The sequence below is a fragment of the Vipera berus genome, assembly GCF_964194415.1.
Source record: "Vipera berus genome assembly, chromosome: 1".
NCBI classification, from domain to species: domain Eukaryota; kingdom Metazoa; phylum Chordata; class Lepidosauria; order Squamata; family Viperidae; genus Vipera; species Vipera berus.
Genome location: NC_138202.1, coordinates 76,505,575 through 76,522,510, shown reverse-complemented (window position 1 = coordinate 76,522,510; position 16,936 = coordinate 76,505,575). Strand labels below are relative to the sequence as shown.

General features: G+C 40.5%; 1 protein-coding gene across 4 annotated transcripts in view; it reads right to left on the bottom strand.

Moving 5' to 3' along the window:
• AMBRA1 (autophagy and beclin 1 regulator 1) overlaps positions 1–16,936 on the bottom strand; it is a 165,322-nt gene that overhangs the window by 91,949 nt on the left and 56,437 nt on the right. For all 4 annotated transcript variants that reach the window (XM_081315060.1, XM_081315062.1, XM_081315063.1 and 1 more), the window contains one exon: positions 7,456–7,638. In XM_081315060.1, the coding sequence (XP_081171186.1) occupies positions 7,456–7,638 (183 nt within the window). The remainder of the gene's footprint in view (positions 1–7,455; positions 7,639–16,936) is intronic.

The window sequence follows — 16,936 nt, the reverse complement described above, 5'->3', positions numbered from 1 at the left end:
CCCCTCACTTGTGGGGTGCCTCAGGGGTGGGTTCTCTCCCCCCTCCTGTTTAACATCTATATGAAGCCGCTGGGTGAGATCATCCATGGCTTTGGGATGAGGTATCACCAATATGCGGATGATACCCAGTTGTTTATCTCCACCCCAAGCCAACCCAGTGATGCCCTTGACGTGATGTCCCGGTGCCTGGAGGCGGTGCGGGTCTGGATGGGAAGGAACAGGCTCAGGCTTAACCCCTCCAAGATCGAGTGGCTGTGGATACTGGCATCTCGTATTGTACAACAAGTTCCATCTCTTTTGATGGGGGGAGGTATTGCCCCCCTCAAAAAGGGCTCGGAACTTGGGTGTCCTCCTGGATTCACGGCTTAATTTGGAAGATCATCTAATGGCCATGACCAGGGGGGCCTTCGAACAGGTTCGCCTAGTGCGCCAGTTGCGCCCCTTTTTGGACCGAGATGCCCTATGCACGGTTACCCACGCCCTTGTCACTTCTCGCCTGGATTACTTCAATGCTCTTTACATGGGGCTGCCCTGGAGGCTTCAACTGGTGCAAAATGCGGTCACATGGGTGCTTATGGGAGTATCTCAGTACTCCCATGTTACACCACTCCTGCGCGAGCTGCATTGGCTTCCGGTTGCCCTCCGATTCAAGGTGCTGGTAATAACCTTTAAAACCTACATGGCTTAGGCCCGGGGTACTTGCAAGACCACCTGCTGCCATTGTCAACCTCCCATCGCCCGGTTCGCTCCCAGAGCTGGCCTCCTCAGGGTGCCGTCGGGCAGGCAATGCCGGCAGGCAACCCCCAGGGGGAGAGCCTTCTCTGTGGGTGCGCCGACCCTCTGGAATGAACTATCCCCCGGAGCTGCAGACGGCTCCTGACCTTCGGTCCTTCTGCCGTGACCTGATTGTTCCAACAGGTGGGCCTGGACTGTCTACAGTTTTTAATTAGGCTTTTTACTGGGTTAAATTGTCTTGTAATTATTGCATCTATTGTTTAATTCTTTTTTAAATTTTTTACTTTATGTTTTTTAAATTTTATGGTTGTGAGCCGCCCTGAGTCCTCAGGGAGAAGGGCGGCATATAAATTTAATCAAATCAAATCAAATCAATCCAGTCCCAGTCACCCTTATTCTGCACTCCAAACTTGTTGCAACCCCTGTGCTCCCCACCCCAACTAGCTGCTGTCTTCTTGTTCCTGCAGTGTGCCTGGCCTGGGCTGCTGTGTCAGGCTTGGGCTGGGGGAGCGGGGGGGTGGGGGGGTGGAAGGGGCAGTGTCAAAAGCAGCCCCAGAGCTCCTTTGCATAAAGCTTCTGCACCAGGCTGGCCATACTGTGGAGGGAGAAAAAAACAGCTAAAAGCAACCCCAGAACAGCAATGTGCCCCCTCAAAATCCTTTGCTTTTGCTTCAGCTTTTTGGGAGGCGGGGGGGGGGGACGGGGACATGAAGCCCAGTCCCACCCAGAAGCTCTTTGCAATGGGCCTTTTTGGTGCACCACAGCTCCGGCGTTGCTTTGGGCTTTGTTTTACAGCACAAAACCCAAGCCCAGCCATTAGATCAGGCACACCTTATCAGCAACAGGAGCAAATAGATGATGACGGGTCAGCTGGGGCACTGAAGCACAGGGTGTCAGGCAGCCAAAAGGACATTGATGGGGTGAGACACTTGGGTAGGAGGAGTTGAAGTGTCCCTGTAGTCAAAAGTGTAAGTTGGCTACCAAGCACCCAAATTTTGACCACATGACCACAGGAATGCTGCAATGTCATAACAACTTTGAGCAGTTGCTGAACACTTATTTGCCTGGGATTTCATGTGTTACAAATTACATTGAAGTGTAACACTCCTTTCACTTATTTAACAGGTGAAACTCGAAAAATTAGAATATCGTGCAAAAGTTCATTTATTTCAGTAATGCAACTTAAAAGGGGAAACTAATATATCAGATAGACTCATTACATGCAAAGCAAGTAAGCAAGATAGTTCAAGCCCTGATTTGTGATGATTATGGCGTACAGCTCATGAAAACCTCAAATCCACAATCTCAGAAAATTAGAATATTGTGAAAAGGTGCAATATTCTAGGCTTAAAGTGTCCCACTCTAATCAGCTAATTAAGCCATAACACCTGCAAAGGGTTCCTGAGCCTTTAAATGGTCTCTCAGTCTGGTTCAGTAGGAATCACAATCATGGGGAAGACTGCTGACCTGACAGTTGTGCAGAAAACCATCATTGACACCCTCCATAAGGAGGGAAAGCCTCAAAAGGAAATTGCAAAAGAAGTTGGATGTTCCCAAAGTGCTGTATCAAAGCACATTAATAGAAAGTTATGTGGAAGGGAAAAGTGTAGAAGAAAAAGGTGCACAAGCAGCAGGGATGACCGCAGCCTGGAGAGGATTGTCAGGAAAAGGCCATTCAAAAGTGTTGGGGACTTTCACAAGGAGTGGACTGAGGCTGGAGTCAGTGCATCAAGAGCCACCACACACAGACGGATCCTGGACATGGGCTTCAAATGACGTATTCCTCTTGTCAAGCCGCTCCTGAACAACAAACAACGTCAGAAGCATCTTACCTGGGCTAAAGAAAAACAGACCTGGTCTGTTGCTCAGTGGTCCAAAGTCCTCTTTTCTGATGAGAGCAACTTTTGCATCTCATTTGGAAACCAAGGACCCAGAGTCTGGAGGAAGAATGGAGGCACACACTGCAAGATGCTTGAAGTCCACAGTCTGTGTTGATTTGATATTCTAATGTTCTGAGATTGTGGATTTGGGGTTTTCATGAGCTGTACGCCATAATCATCACAATTATGACAAATCACGGCTTGAACTATCTTGCTTTGCTTGTAATGAGTCTATCTCATATATTAGTTTCCCCTTTTAAGTTGTATTACTGAAATAAATGAACTTTTGCACGACATTCTAATTTTCCGAGTTTCACCTGTATATATAAAGTCAGCTCAACGTGATGTATCAGTGTGTAAAAAGTAATTAGATTCAGTAAATGTTTGCACCACCTTTAGAGTCAACTGCGACTATAGTTTCTGTATTTGATGAGAAGTAGCTCACACTGCTGTGTAGAAATGTGGAGATCTGCTTCAACTCAGTAACATTCATGGGGTTTCTAATATGGACTGCATTTTTTAGCTTTCCAAAACATTGGATTTAGACTTCTTCATCTATTCCCTAATAGATGTGCATCTATGTTTGGGATCTTTATCCTACGATGATACACACTTGTGCTTCAACTTCAGCTGATGTAGATATGGCCTGATGATCTTCTGTGGAATTTATGCTTCTTTCAATAATGGCACCTTGATGAGGCAGCAAAACATTATCATCATTATTATATGTAATATCCCAACTTTATTTTGTACAACTCAGGAATGCATACATAATAAGTGGGAATGAGTGACTGGCCTGAAGTCACCCAGGTGTCTTTCATCTTGAAACCATGACATTACGCTTCCTTACTTGACAGCTGATATGAGATTCTTCTTTTAAAAAGCAGTTTATGTTTTCTGTATGTCATTAACAATACCTACGTCGTCTAAAAAGTGTCACTCTTATCTGCCCATACTGTATCCCTCCAGTTGTCGAGAGAGTCTCCAAACACTTTTTGGCAAACTTAAAACGTCATTCTGGATTTCTTTGTGACGCCTTGGATGATTTTATGCTGTGCTCTCAGAGAAAATATGATTATGATGGTGGATTAATTCTGTCCCGAAACCTCTTTCATTCCTAAGATTCTCACTGTGGACTGACAAGACTGCCAGTTTTAGAAACGTGATAGTTTTTTCTAAACCAACAGGCAACACTGTTTTTATTACAAAGGTCTTTAGAAATCTGAATGGGGGATGACTTGTCTCTAAAATTTGAATAGTGAAAACTTCGCTTTGATGAAAATATCCAAAGTTTATCAAAGTAAGGTAAATCAACTAATTGCTTGATAGTTTAATGAAATAGTTGGATAACTGGGCCTAATTATTCTTTTAACTGGCTCAAATAAACTAAAGGAGTGATTATTTTTTCACACTGATACATTACATTCTCGATGACTTTGTTTATTGAAAAGACAGGCATTTTAAAAAAAAACCAAAAAAACCAAAGGTGGGAAATGCTCTTTTACAAAACTCTAGATCAGCAGGAAGATGTCGCCTCTACTACCAAAAGCTTAGCTATGTGGTATATAACAGAGGGGTTTCTCTGATGTGGCTCCCGCACTATTCAATGCTTTCCACAGGGATGTAATTTAGTTCCTACTCTTTCAATAGTCAGAAAATAGTGAAGTACATGTTTCATCAGACTTTTAGCTGTCAGAATATTTTTTTTACTATTTTGAATTCACTTCTGATTTTAATTCTTATTGTTATTTTACATGTTTTATTTTATTACAGTGAGCCACTTTGAGCCCTCATATAACGAGAAAAATACAAAATATAGGAATCATAATCATTTGCTCTTACAGATTCGGGAAACAGCTTTATTAGGCCAACTTACAGGCCATTTAATAAGGTAAAAAAGGTAAAGAAAAAAAAACCAGTGAAATCATGGAATCTGCAAATGTAAATGACATCTGGAGAAAGCTGTGCTACACTAGCCTTTACAGGCAATCCCTGTGAAGCGGAAGTGTTCGCCGGCCTCAGATCCGGGTGGCAGCGGCCTGGAAAAGGCCTCCGGAGCCTGGATCGGGCCGCAGGGGGGCTGCGGAAGCATCCCCAGCCTCAGATCACAGCAGCAGCAGGAACCGCAGCAGAGAGGAGACGGATCTTTTCCAGGTGAGTCAGACGCGGCAGGAAGGGAGGGGGAAGCATACGGTATCTTAGTGGGTCGGGGAGGCCTTGGGGGCCTGTTCCATCACTAGGCCCTCCATGGCCTTCCCCACCCTGAGATACCTCATGTTCGCTTAACGAGCCCCATGCATTTTAACGAGCAAGAGAGTGATCTCGTTGGAGGTACGAGATTCACTCCCACGAGTTTTCGAGTTATGAGTGGAATGGGCAGGCTCCATTACACTCGTAACTCGAGGACTACCTGTACTAAGGACTCTGCAAAATATTGCTAAGAGGAACAAACAGCTGATCCCCGCCTGCTTAGACATCAAATAAACTAATGCAGTATTCTAATCAGGAGATGAAGGAGAATGTAGCATCTGCAGGAATACAGAATACCATGGCAAAAGCCTGACTATTCTAGGAAGAGATATAGTTTGGGTTTAAGAAGGCACCTAGTTACAAATTTATGTATCTTCCTGGACTCAAAAATTCACAGGGATGACAATCATTCTCATGAAATAAATAGCTGCTACCTGGGAAAACAGTGTGACTGGTCTAGATAAAATATTAAAGTAGAGAAACATATTAACAAGAAAGGGACACATATTATCAAGACTATGGTTTTCCCAGTTATGTCGCTGTGAAATTGGAACATCAGAAAGAACAAACCCAAAAAACAGAATTCCTTTGAATTGTACTGCAGCTAGAGAATACTGTGGAGACGACCTTGGACTGGAAAAGGAAAAGATAAATACATTGCTAAACGAAGTAAAACTAGGCAGCTCACTGAAAGCTCTTATAGAGAAGCCAAAGTTTAAATATTCTGGACCCATAATATGAAGACAATGGTCAATAGATAAAAACCCACCACTTAAAGAAACAGCAGCAATTGAAAAAGATGGACAGAAGACAAAGAAGTATGTGTTATGGATGACCCAAGCATGAGCTTATACAAAAATTAAAGAAGAATCCACTGACACACAATCCTAGCAAAATTATGCCCACTGTGTCACAAAGAATCATAAATGACTGAATGATCAAACAATAACAAGCTACAGCTATTTCATGGTAACATGAAAATATAAAGCCAGGTAACAAATTTCCACCCACCATAATCAATTAAAAACATAGTATCTGCAAGAAAGAACTAAAAAAAACCTCAATATCTATATTGAATTAATAATTTTATGCGGATAATATGATAAAATTACAAAACTTTCTGAGATCTAAGAAATACTGTCATGAAAGGCAAATAAAACAAAAACTCCATCCATATACATGAGTACTTTTTCCTTCTCCCATCTCACCTTTTCTCTTTTATGTTTCTTTTATCTATCACTACATGGATGATCCTGGTGATTTTCTTTAAAGAGAGAGAATCTGGGTCAGACCTGTTTAGTACTTAGATGAGAGATCAGCAGGAAATCCAGCTCAGCGGGTTCGACCAGAAGTTTTAAAAAATATTGGAAGAAGCTAATGAGAAAGCACTTCCATCTTGTTCACAAGACTCAGTGTAGTCACTTGGAGTCATCTAAATTACAGGAAAGTTGATTTGCTTTATTGCTTTGTCAGTTTGCTTTGTTCATTTGTGTTGACTTACAGCACAAATGGATTTTAAGCACTAATTGCATCCATTCCTGGATCAGGAAATGTTGTTTGCTGCTAGTCACGTCCTAGCCCCCTTATTTGGATTACCACAATGTACTCTCCCAGGGCTGGCCTTGAAAACTATTCAGAAGTTATACCTGGTCCAGAATACACCAGTATTACTAAGTTGGTGTACACCTCAATATGCCCATCTGATCTATTACATTATCAGTGAGTTTCTAGGTGCAATTTAAGGGCTAGTGTTCTTCTATAAAGTGCTTCCCACTTCGGAGCTAGAATATTTGTGTGACCATCTCATTCTGATTCTTTCTGTCCATCTTTTAAAATCAGATGAGGATGGTATTTTATTGATTCCCCTATCAATAAAATAATGTAATCACGTGGGATCCAGGTGGTGTGCATTTCCTGTTGCTGCATCTACCCTTTACAAAAGTATTCCCATCACCACCACTGCATGTCGCCAACCCTGTGCTGTCCTTTAGGCAAGCCTTCAAGGTGTGGCTCTTCCCACTGAGATTGGGTTAGGATGCTAAATTTGTGTACTGGGCATCTGTCTCCTCCTGGCACAGATGTTTTTATTGTTGTGGTCCTTTTGATTCTTTCTACATTGATGTTTTTAATCGTTTTGTAAGCCTCTCAGAGTCACCTGATGAGTGGGCACCCTTAGAAACTGAAGGAAGTAGAAAGGAACAAATATATAAACACTGATTGTATAAATTACCTATTTTAATGCCCACATTTTTATTTTCACTGAAACAACAGAAATGCAACTCTATGGGGTGTACCCCAAATTAGTAATACTGCTGATACTTTGATTTTGACAGCTGAACAGATTCCCATTATTCGCTTACTTAATTTGTCGTTCAAATGATAAACAGCTTGGAAAGTTAGAGAGGGCAGCAGTGGGTACAATTTGTCTTCCATGCATTTAAAAAGGACAAATTAATCAGTATTGTAAAGTCTACTTTTGAGAAAAATGTATTCAACCTACTTTCTTTTTAACATGCACAAAGCATTTTTAAAATAAAAAGCAGACAAAAGAGAAAATAATTAAGTCATTGTATTGGAATAAAGAACTTACTCAAAGTCTTCAAATTCCAGGTCATTTCCTTCTACAGATGGACTTGCATTCTCAGAAGTGGAAGCAGAAGATGAGGAAGAGCGGAGGCGATTTTGCTGATACCGCATGGAGCGCTGGCGAATGCTATCTCTGCGTGAAAGATACTGGATCATTCTCTGGGCATAATAAGCAGCAGGTGACAATCTGAAAAATTAAGATATTGCTGTTAGCTCAAAAACAAATCACGCTTCTTTACGTTGTAGGATTATAATACAAAATTATTACTTATATTTTTGTCTGAAATAGAGGACTTGCTCTAGTTTTTGCATATGGATTTAATTAGGAGCTAGAGATCTTGGCTTGAACATCTTTATCTAAAAATTTTCATGTGGTTTCAAATTCACTATATAATATAGAGGTTTAAAAACATTGATCAGAGTAATAGGAAGGCCAATTAACACTAGTCCATGCTAACAAGGTTTAATGAGCTATTTTAAATGCAAACTGAATACTTACACTTATTTTTTAAAAATATTTTTACTTTTTTATTATTTTATACTAATAAAGGAGAATATTTGTAGCTCAGGATTGACATGAGGGGTCCTTAGTGCTCGTTGAGCTTCCTTGTTTTCTTGCAGACGTGTCATTACCCAAACTAGCTAACATCATCAGTGCTAGTAAGGAGTGTTGTTTGCTGTCAGCTTATATTACAGTGGCTTGCCTGTCAGTATTGGTGGAGGTGGTCTTAGAGATTCTTTGATTGGGCTGTTGGCTGTTGGCTTCTTTGGCAGTTTCTTGACTGAGGTATTATTTGATTGCTGATCTGATGTTAAGCTTGGAGTCAATCTATGCTGACCTACTGTAGGTGCTGATTGCTGATGGAGAGTTGCTTGGGTCTTTTTGTTCCTTTTGGGGCTGGGTGATAGTCTCTATATCTACCATGTTTCCCCGAAAGACCTACCCCCCCAAAAATAAGCCCTAGCTTGAGTTTTGGGGGTGGGCCTAATAATAAGCCCTAACCCAAATATAAGCCCTAGTTTTGCGAGGAGCACACCTAAAAATCACCTAGGGGTGGGTGGGGGAAGAAGCTGCCCCATGCGCCCCGCACCCACTTACCACTGCAGCCATGCCTCCCATGGATTCACACTTGCCTCACCAGCCTACTTCTTCTGCAGCATCCCCCGGTCTGCATTTTGCAGTCAGAGGCTTTTCTGGAAGACCTCTGACGGTGAAATGCAGGCCGGAGCTCCATTTTTAGCTGCAGAATGAAAGAGACTTGGTGCCTCTTTTGGAGGCCAAAAAAAAAAAAAGAAAAGAAAAGAAAGGGTCTTATTTTTGGGGAAACATGGTATATAGTCTATAGATGCTGTTAATGATTACTGATGGCTGTTTTGTTAGAGTGTCAGGCTTCTAGAAATTCCCTGGCATTTGAAGTACCTGGTTGTTTGAAGTGGAGAGTTAATGGAGTGTTGGAGCCAATCCAATAAAAAATCAGGGATGTGACTATAGATGAGGATGAAATCCTGGTCTCATTTGATGTCACAGCCCTGTTTACTTCTACAGATCCAAAACTACCCAAAGAATCCATGACTACATTGCTCCACAGCACACCTGATTTAAACAAATACATGAAGATCAAAACACCCAGGATCATGGATCTCATGAACCTCTGCTTAGCTACATACCTCCAATTTGATGGACATATTTATCAACAAATAAAAGGGACACCTATGGGATCACCACCTTCAGGACTTATAGTGGAGGTCGTCATGCAACTTCTAGAAGCCATAGCACTTCCACAAACACAACTGAAAATACGGATCAGATATGTAGAGCATATCTGATTCACCATAATAAAAAAGAGCAAATAGAGAACACCCACAGACAAAATCAATAACATTTTTAAAGGAATCCAGTTTACTAGAAAAGAAGAAAACAACAACTCGCTACCTTCTTAAGACATCCTGATCAGCAGAGACCACAATGGCAAACTAGAAATGCAAGTCTACAGAAAAACTACCCATACTAATCTGGTGCTCCACTACCAAAGCAACAACCCAACCTCCCACAAGAGAAGCAGTGTAAGGACTTTATTTAGATGAGCCCAAACACAATGCAGCAACCTGGAACAGCAGAAAAAGGAAATACGGCATCTATACAACATACTTCAACAGAATGGATATCCATGCAAATTTATCAAAATGTTCCTGACCATTCAACCCAATACAACACAACCAACACAAACCCTAAAAAGAATTACACTGCCATACATCAAGAGTGTTTCAGAAACCACCAACAGACTACTACAACCACATAGAATCAACAAAACACACAAGCCAACTGAAACCCTTCAAAACATCCTAAGCAGACCAGAAGACCCAACAACCCCAGCAGAAAAAACAGCCATTATCTACAACGTACAATATAAGGACTGCAACGACCATTATATAGGACAAACAGGCAGAAGACTGGCAGAATGCATCCACGAACACCAACTAGTAGTCAGAAGACATGATGAAAATTCTTTAATTTCACAACATAGACAGATTTAACCATAGTTTCAAATGGAAAAACGAGACCATCCTAGACCAAGCCAAGTCTAAAAAGACCAGGGAATTTCTAGAAGCCCGGCACTCTGACAAATCAGCCATCAATAGACACATAGACATTAACAACATCAATAGACTATCACCTAGCCCAAAAAGGAACAAAAAGAACCAAGCACCTCTCCATCAGCCATCAGCACCTAGAACAGCATAGATTAACTCCAAGGTTAACTTCAGACCAGCAATCAAGTAAACGATACCCCAATCAAGAAACTGCCAAAGAAGCCAACAGTAAACAGCTCAATCAAAGAATCTCTAAGACCACCCTCACCAATTCTGACAGGCAAGCCACTAGAACAGCAGTGTCAAACTGTCAACCTGCGGGCCGGATGCATCATGGCGAAACCACGCCCAACCCATTGCTGAAAATGGCAAAAACGTCGCGATACATCACGACACGTCACGTGACATTGTGTTGTGATTCAGGGTCAGCCTGTGGGTTTGGCAGTTGGGTCGGACGATTCAGAGGAGGAGGAGGGGGGTGTTGGAGAACTTGCTGAGGGTGTTGGACAGCTTGCTGATGATGGCCTTAGAGCCCTCAGCCAGGCCCCTCCCATCTGGTTATGACGCAGACCCAGCTGTGTGAGCTTGACAGCGTGGATGAAGATGACCCACAGCTGGCCCTGTTCAAGGATGCCCGACGCAGGAGGCAGTCAATCAGGAGTAAACAAAGGAAGGCAATGGGGCACCTCGGAAGGAGGCAGAGAGAAGCCACGCCCTGAACTGTTTAAAAAGGGAATGTGTGGGAGGGCTGGTTTGCTGAAGGCAACCGTTTGAATAGCTCCTGTTTCATGGTTCGTGTCTTGTTTTGCTCTGTTTTATGTTAATAAATTTGGCAGGCTTAGTTCCAGCCTCTTGCCGTTTGTAAACGGGTTGTCCCTGCCTTTTCTGCAGGGCCGGTAGTAGGCTGGTACAGAACACATTGTGAGTTTGACACCCCTGCACTAGAATATAAACTGACAGGAAACAGCACTCCTGATGATGATACCTAGTTTGGGTAATGAAACGTCTGCAAGAAAACAAGCAAGTTCAGAGAGCACTATGGACCCCTTATTATTTTGTCTTTTAATTTTTTTTTTGTCTTTGTGTTTGTTCTTTTTTCCTCTCTCCCTATCTTTTCTCTTGAAAGCAATAAAATAAAGGATAGGGGAACAGCTGCTACAACATTTTACTACCGTGTCAAATATTCTTCCTGTAATTTGAAATAAAATATCTACTTCAAAAGAAAGCATTTTTTTCATCCATTTCTTGCACTTGAACTCTGAGTGGCACACAAGGGCATATTGCAAAAAATGACTCAAGCCAAGGCAAAATAGTAAGACTGGGAGAAGGACAAACCGATATGAGATTTAAAGCAGAATATGTGTGCCTTTCTGAAAGTTTATTGTAGGAAATAAGTTCATATATAGCACTCGATCTGTGAGGTCAGGTGTGCCTGGTAGGTTACTTGTTTGCTGTCAAACAGTAAGAGGGAAGGGATTTATTGGACTTCTGGCTCACTGTATATTGATTATGATTGTAATTATTTTAATTGTTTTGGACTGCTTTACTTCTCTTTTATTATTGTTAGCTACTCAGAGTTGAAGCAGTGAGTTAAGCTGCCATATAAATTGCTTTAATTTATTAAATGAGATTTTTTTTAAAAAGAATGATCAAATTACCAGACATAAAATATACTTAATAAAGGAAGAGTCTTATTTAAAGCATACATTCCTCAACTGTTTAAAAAAATAAATAAAAGCATCTGTTTTGTAATGGAAGAAAGTATGGAATACTACTATTATCTGCTGACATTTTCACTATTTTTTGGTATGCACTTTCTTCCAGAGAGGATAATTCTAATATCTGACTCAGCACATATAACACACGATAGTGATTATGACTGTATCAGACGTAGAAAGACAATGGGGAAGGATTTCCTTCAGCGCTGTTTATAGGCTCCAAAAATGGGAGTGGCCCACTGTAGAAACTGGATATTGTATTAAGTAGGCCTTTGGATTCATCCTGCAAAGCTTTTACATTTCACTTAACGAACAATTACTTTTCTGACAAAAAAATAACAAAATCTGACTAACAAGTAGCTGTGGTATATAATAGATGATGTTAGAAAAAGTTATGCCAAAACACATCTGAAGCTGTAAAAAGGCATAAAATAGGACTATTTCAATACAGGTGAATTGGGTGGCTGACAGCTTTAAATGTATTAACACCAACATCTTGAAACAAAAATCCAAGTAATAAAACAGCTTTCAAGAAAAGGTTGAGTGCAACCTTTACAGCAGTAGCATCACTAATGGCGTTTCCTCTGTAATGATAATTCTTTTCATAAATTAAACGGAAAAGCAAGAGATTGAACTTTGATCCCCAAAAGCCCATTTATCACAAAGCTAGTGTTCATTGATAAAACAAGCTGGTATGACAATTTTTAAGGAAATGTTCCTGGAGTTTGGAAGACTGGGTCGCAAATATTTGTATTGCAAACCTCTGTGAACTGTGACATTTCAGAAATTGTCACCTATTTTGCTTATCAATAACCCGATCATCTTGATTTTTCTAACTTTCATATAACTCATTTTTCAATACTTTCTTGCCTTGATTTAATAGATGAGATCTTTTCAAAACATACTCATTATTTCCCAAAAGATCACTGTTGCTTTAGCATAAACAGAGTAAATATGAACCACAGAATTGATTTAATCTCTACAATGTATTGATCACCTTACTTTTCCTACAATGTTTCTCTTCTTCATCAATCTGCATTAACAGAACAATCTTTCTCTAACTGCTCATTCTTCCATTAGCAGCATCATTCTCATTCATTTTAGTCATAGAGGCAGTTCTCGACTACAATAATTTATTTAACAACAGTTTGAAGTTACAACAGCACTGAAAAAACAGTAACTTACAACCAGTCCACACATACAATCATCACATGACCCTCACAGTCATGTAGCCAAAATTTAGATTCTTGGCAACTGCCATGTATTTACAATAGTTGCAGTGTCACATGATGGCTATTTGCAATGTTCCCAGCTAGCTTTCAACAAAGCAATGGGGGAAGCCAGATTTGCTTAATGACTGCTTAATTGTTTGCTTAAAGACCATGGGAGAAAAGATCATAAAATTTAGCCTGACTCACTTAATGATAGCACTGCTTAGCAATGAAAGTTCCAATCCCAATTGTGGTTACAGGTTGAGGACTACTTGTATATCTTGTTTCCATAACCCATCTTTTAATCCCCATTTTACTCAAATCCAAATAAGTTCATATTTTCTACTTTTATCAATTTTATTTTTAAAAAATTATATGGCTCTCCATCTCAACAATTACTTTTAGCAATATACAAAAAATAAACAGACCATAAATAAAGAACAATGATCTATTTTCTTAATTACTATTTATGAAACCCTATTAACAATTTAGCACATCTAAGTTCTATTCTAATTTTCTCTTTATTATTCCATGTTGTTTATAGAGTCTGTGAAGTCTCTGTTTAAGCTCTGTAAAGCTTAACATGTTTCACTATCTAAAGCAGACACTGACCTGCCCAGGTCACAAAATTTCTAAACATATATATTAAGGAATTCTTAAACCCAATTTCCAATTATTTTTTTAATGCAGGTATTGATCATTTACAGAGTGACCATTAATAATAGGGGCAGTCTTTTGTCAAATCAAGTTTATAGTGTAATTTATTTATTTAGTACTACATACAGTAACAATCAAGTTCTTAAACAGATGGGAGTACCAGACCATCTTATTTGTCTCTTGAGAAACCTATATGCGGGTCAAGAAGCAACAGTGAGAACTGGACATGGAACCACTGATTGGTTCAAAATTGGGAAAGGAATCCAGCAAGGCTGTATACTGTCGCCCTGCCTATTTAACTTATATGCAGAGCACATCATGAGAAAGGCAGGGCTAGATGAATCAAAAGTTGGAATTAAAATTGCCGGGAGAAATATCAACAACCTAAGGTATGCAGATGATACCACTCTAATGGCAGAAAGTGAAGAGGAACTAAAGAGCCTCTTGTTGCGGGTGAAGAAGGAGAGTGCAAAAGTTGGCTTGAAACTTAACATTAAGAAAACCAAGATCATGGCATCCGGCCCTCTCAATTCCTGGCAAATAGATGGGGAAGAAATGGAGGTAGTGACAGATTTTATTTTCCTGGGCTCCAAGATCACTGCAGATGGGGACTGCAGCCAAGAAATTAAAAGACATTTGCTCCTGGGGAGAAAAGCCATGGCAAATCTAGACAGCACACTAAAAAGCAGAGACATCACCCTCCCAACAAAAGTGCGTATAGTCAAGGCTGTGGTCTTCCCAGTTGCAATATATGGTTGTGAAAGTTGGACCATAAGAAAGGCTGAGTGCCAAAGAATTGAGGCCTTTGAACTATGGTGCTGGAGAAGACTCCTGCGAGTCCCTTGGACTGCAAGGCGATCAAACCGGTCAGGCCTAGAGGAGATCAACCCTGACTGCTCTTTAGAAGGCCAGATCCTGAAGTTGAAACTCAAATACTTTGGTCACCTAATGAGAAGGAAGGACTCACTGGAGAAGAGCCTAATGCTGGGAAAGATTGAGGGCAAGAGAAGTAGGGGACGACAGAGAATGAGGTGGCTGGATGGCGTCACTGAAGCAGTAGGCGTGAGCTTAAATGGATTCCAGGAGATGGAAGAGGACAGGAAAGCCTGGAGGAACGTTGTCCATGGGGTTGCAATGGGTCAGACATGACTTCGCAACTAACAACAACAACAGTAACAATGAAACAACTAAACTCCATTACATATTTTCATCTCTCATTTTGGAAGGCTGTGAGGACAAAGGGCTTAAGCAAAGACTTTGTGGAAAACACTGCTTGAAGAAACAAATTATATATGATATAGGTTTCTGTAAGAAATTTCTAGGAATAAGAGAACAAGAAAATAAGTTCTATTAAATCATTATCTCCTCTTTTCTATATGTTTATTAAAATAATACAGTTGGAACTCAACCAGAAATCCATTCATTATATTATTTTTCAGTTCTCAAGGGAAACTTATTTTTATTTATTTTATTTTATTTATTTAATTTTTGGAGCATGATCAATATTTAAAAGACAATATTGCAATACATCACATATAAAAGCAATCCTATAAAATAGCAATAAAATAAAATTTATACAGAAAAGACTGAAGAAAGTTACAGTGTAAAGGAGATACCATATGATTTTGGCAATCCATGGCTATTGTTAAAAAATTAGCAACCTTGTTTGTAACATTTACCTAGGAGAAAAACAATAACTTTCTATCAACTGATATTATGAGCTCCGTCTTTCATTTATTGTTCAGACGGCATTCAAGTAATACATGTGAAACAGATCCCACTTCTGTACCAGAACATGCACAAATGCAATCTTTATAGGGAATACTGATTTATCTATTAGTTGTTGCCCCTATAAATAATTTGCCAATTTGGGCCAAGATGAAAAGTCTACTATGTGAAGTATGGGGAATGCTATAAAAAATATCTGGGAATGGAGCAAGGAGGGATGGTTAGCGATGGAAGTGAGAAACTTAGTCCCATCAGTTTGGAGATTTAGATCCCAGATCATCTACTAAAGGCTGACTAGTTTTATTGGGGATGAGACCAGCTAATGTTGGAAAAGAAAAGCTGCCATAAACCAGATTATAATAATAATAATAATGTAAAGTTGGAAGGGACCTTGGAGGTCATCTAGTCCAACCCCCTACTCAGGCAGGAAACCCTATACCATTTCAGGCAAATGGCTGTCCAGCATTCACCACCTCTGGAGGCAGGTTGTTCCACTGGTTAATTGTTCTAACTGTCAGGAAGTTTCTCCTTAGTTCTAGGCTGCTTCTCTCCTTGACTAGTTTCCATCCGTTGCTTCTTGTCCTGCCTTCAGGTGCTTTGGAGAATAGCTTGACTCCCTCTTCTTTGTGGCAGCCCCTGAGATATTGGAACACTGCTATCATGTCACCCCTCACCCTTCTCTTCATTAAACTACACATACCCAATTCCAGCAACCGTTCCCTATATGTTTTAGCCTCCAGCCCCCTAATCATCTTGGTTGCTCTTCTCTGTACCCTTTCTAGAGTCTCGACATCTTTTTTACATCGTGGTGACCAAAACTGGATGCAGTATTCCAGGTGTGGCCTTACCAAAGCATTGTAAAGTGGTATTAGTACTTCACTTGATCTTGATTCTATCCCTCTGTTAATGCAGCCTAGCACTGTGTTGGCTTTTTTGGCAGCTGCAGCACACTGCTGGCTCATATTGAAGTGATTGTCTACTAAGACTCCGAGATCCTTCTCACAGTTACTACTATTGAGCAAGGTACCACCTATACTATACCTATGCATTTGATTTTTCCTGCCTAAATGTAGAACCTTACTTTTTTCACCATTGAATTTCATTTTGTTAAATAGTGCCCAGTGTTCGAGTCTGTCCAGATCCTCCTGTATCTTAAGCCTATCTTCTGGAGTATTGGCTATTCCTGCCAGCTTGGTGTCATCTGCAAATTTGATGAGTTCCCCATCTATCCCCTCATCCAAATCATTAATGAAGATATTGAAGAGCACTGGGCCCAGAACAGAGCACTGGGGCACCCCACTACACACTTCCTTCCATGTAGATGCGGTTCCATTGAGGACCACACGCTGAGTACGGCCTGTCAGCCAGCTACGAATCCATCTGGTGGTAATGCTATCTAACCCACATTTTTCTATCTTATCAAGTAGTAGGTTGTGATCTACTTTATCAAATGCCTTACTGAAGTCCAAGTAAATTATATCTACAGCGTTCCTCTGGTCCACTAATTTTGTCACTTGGTCAAAGAATGTAATAAGATTTGTCTGGCATGATCTGTTTTTGACAAACCCATGTTGACTTT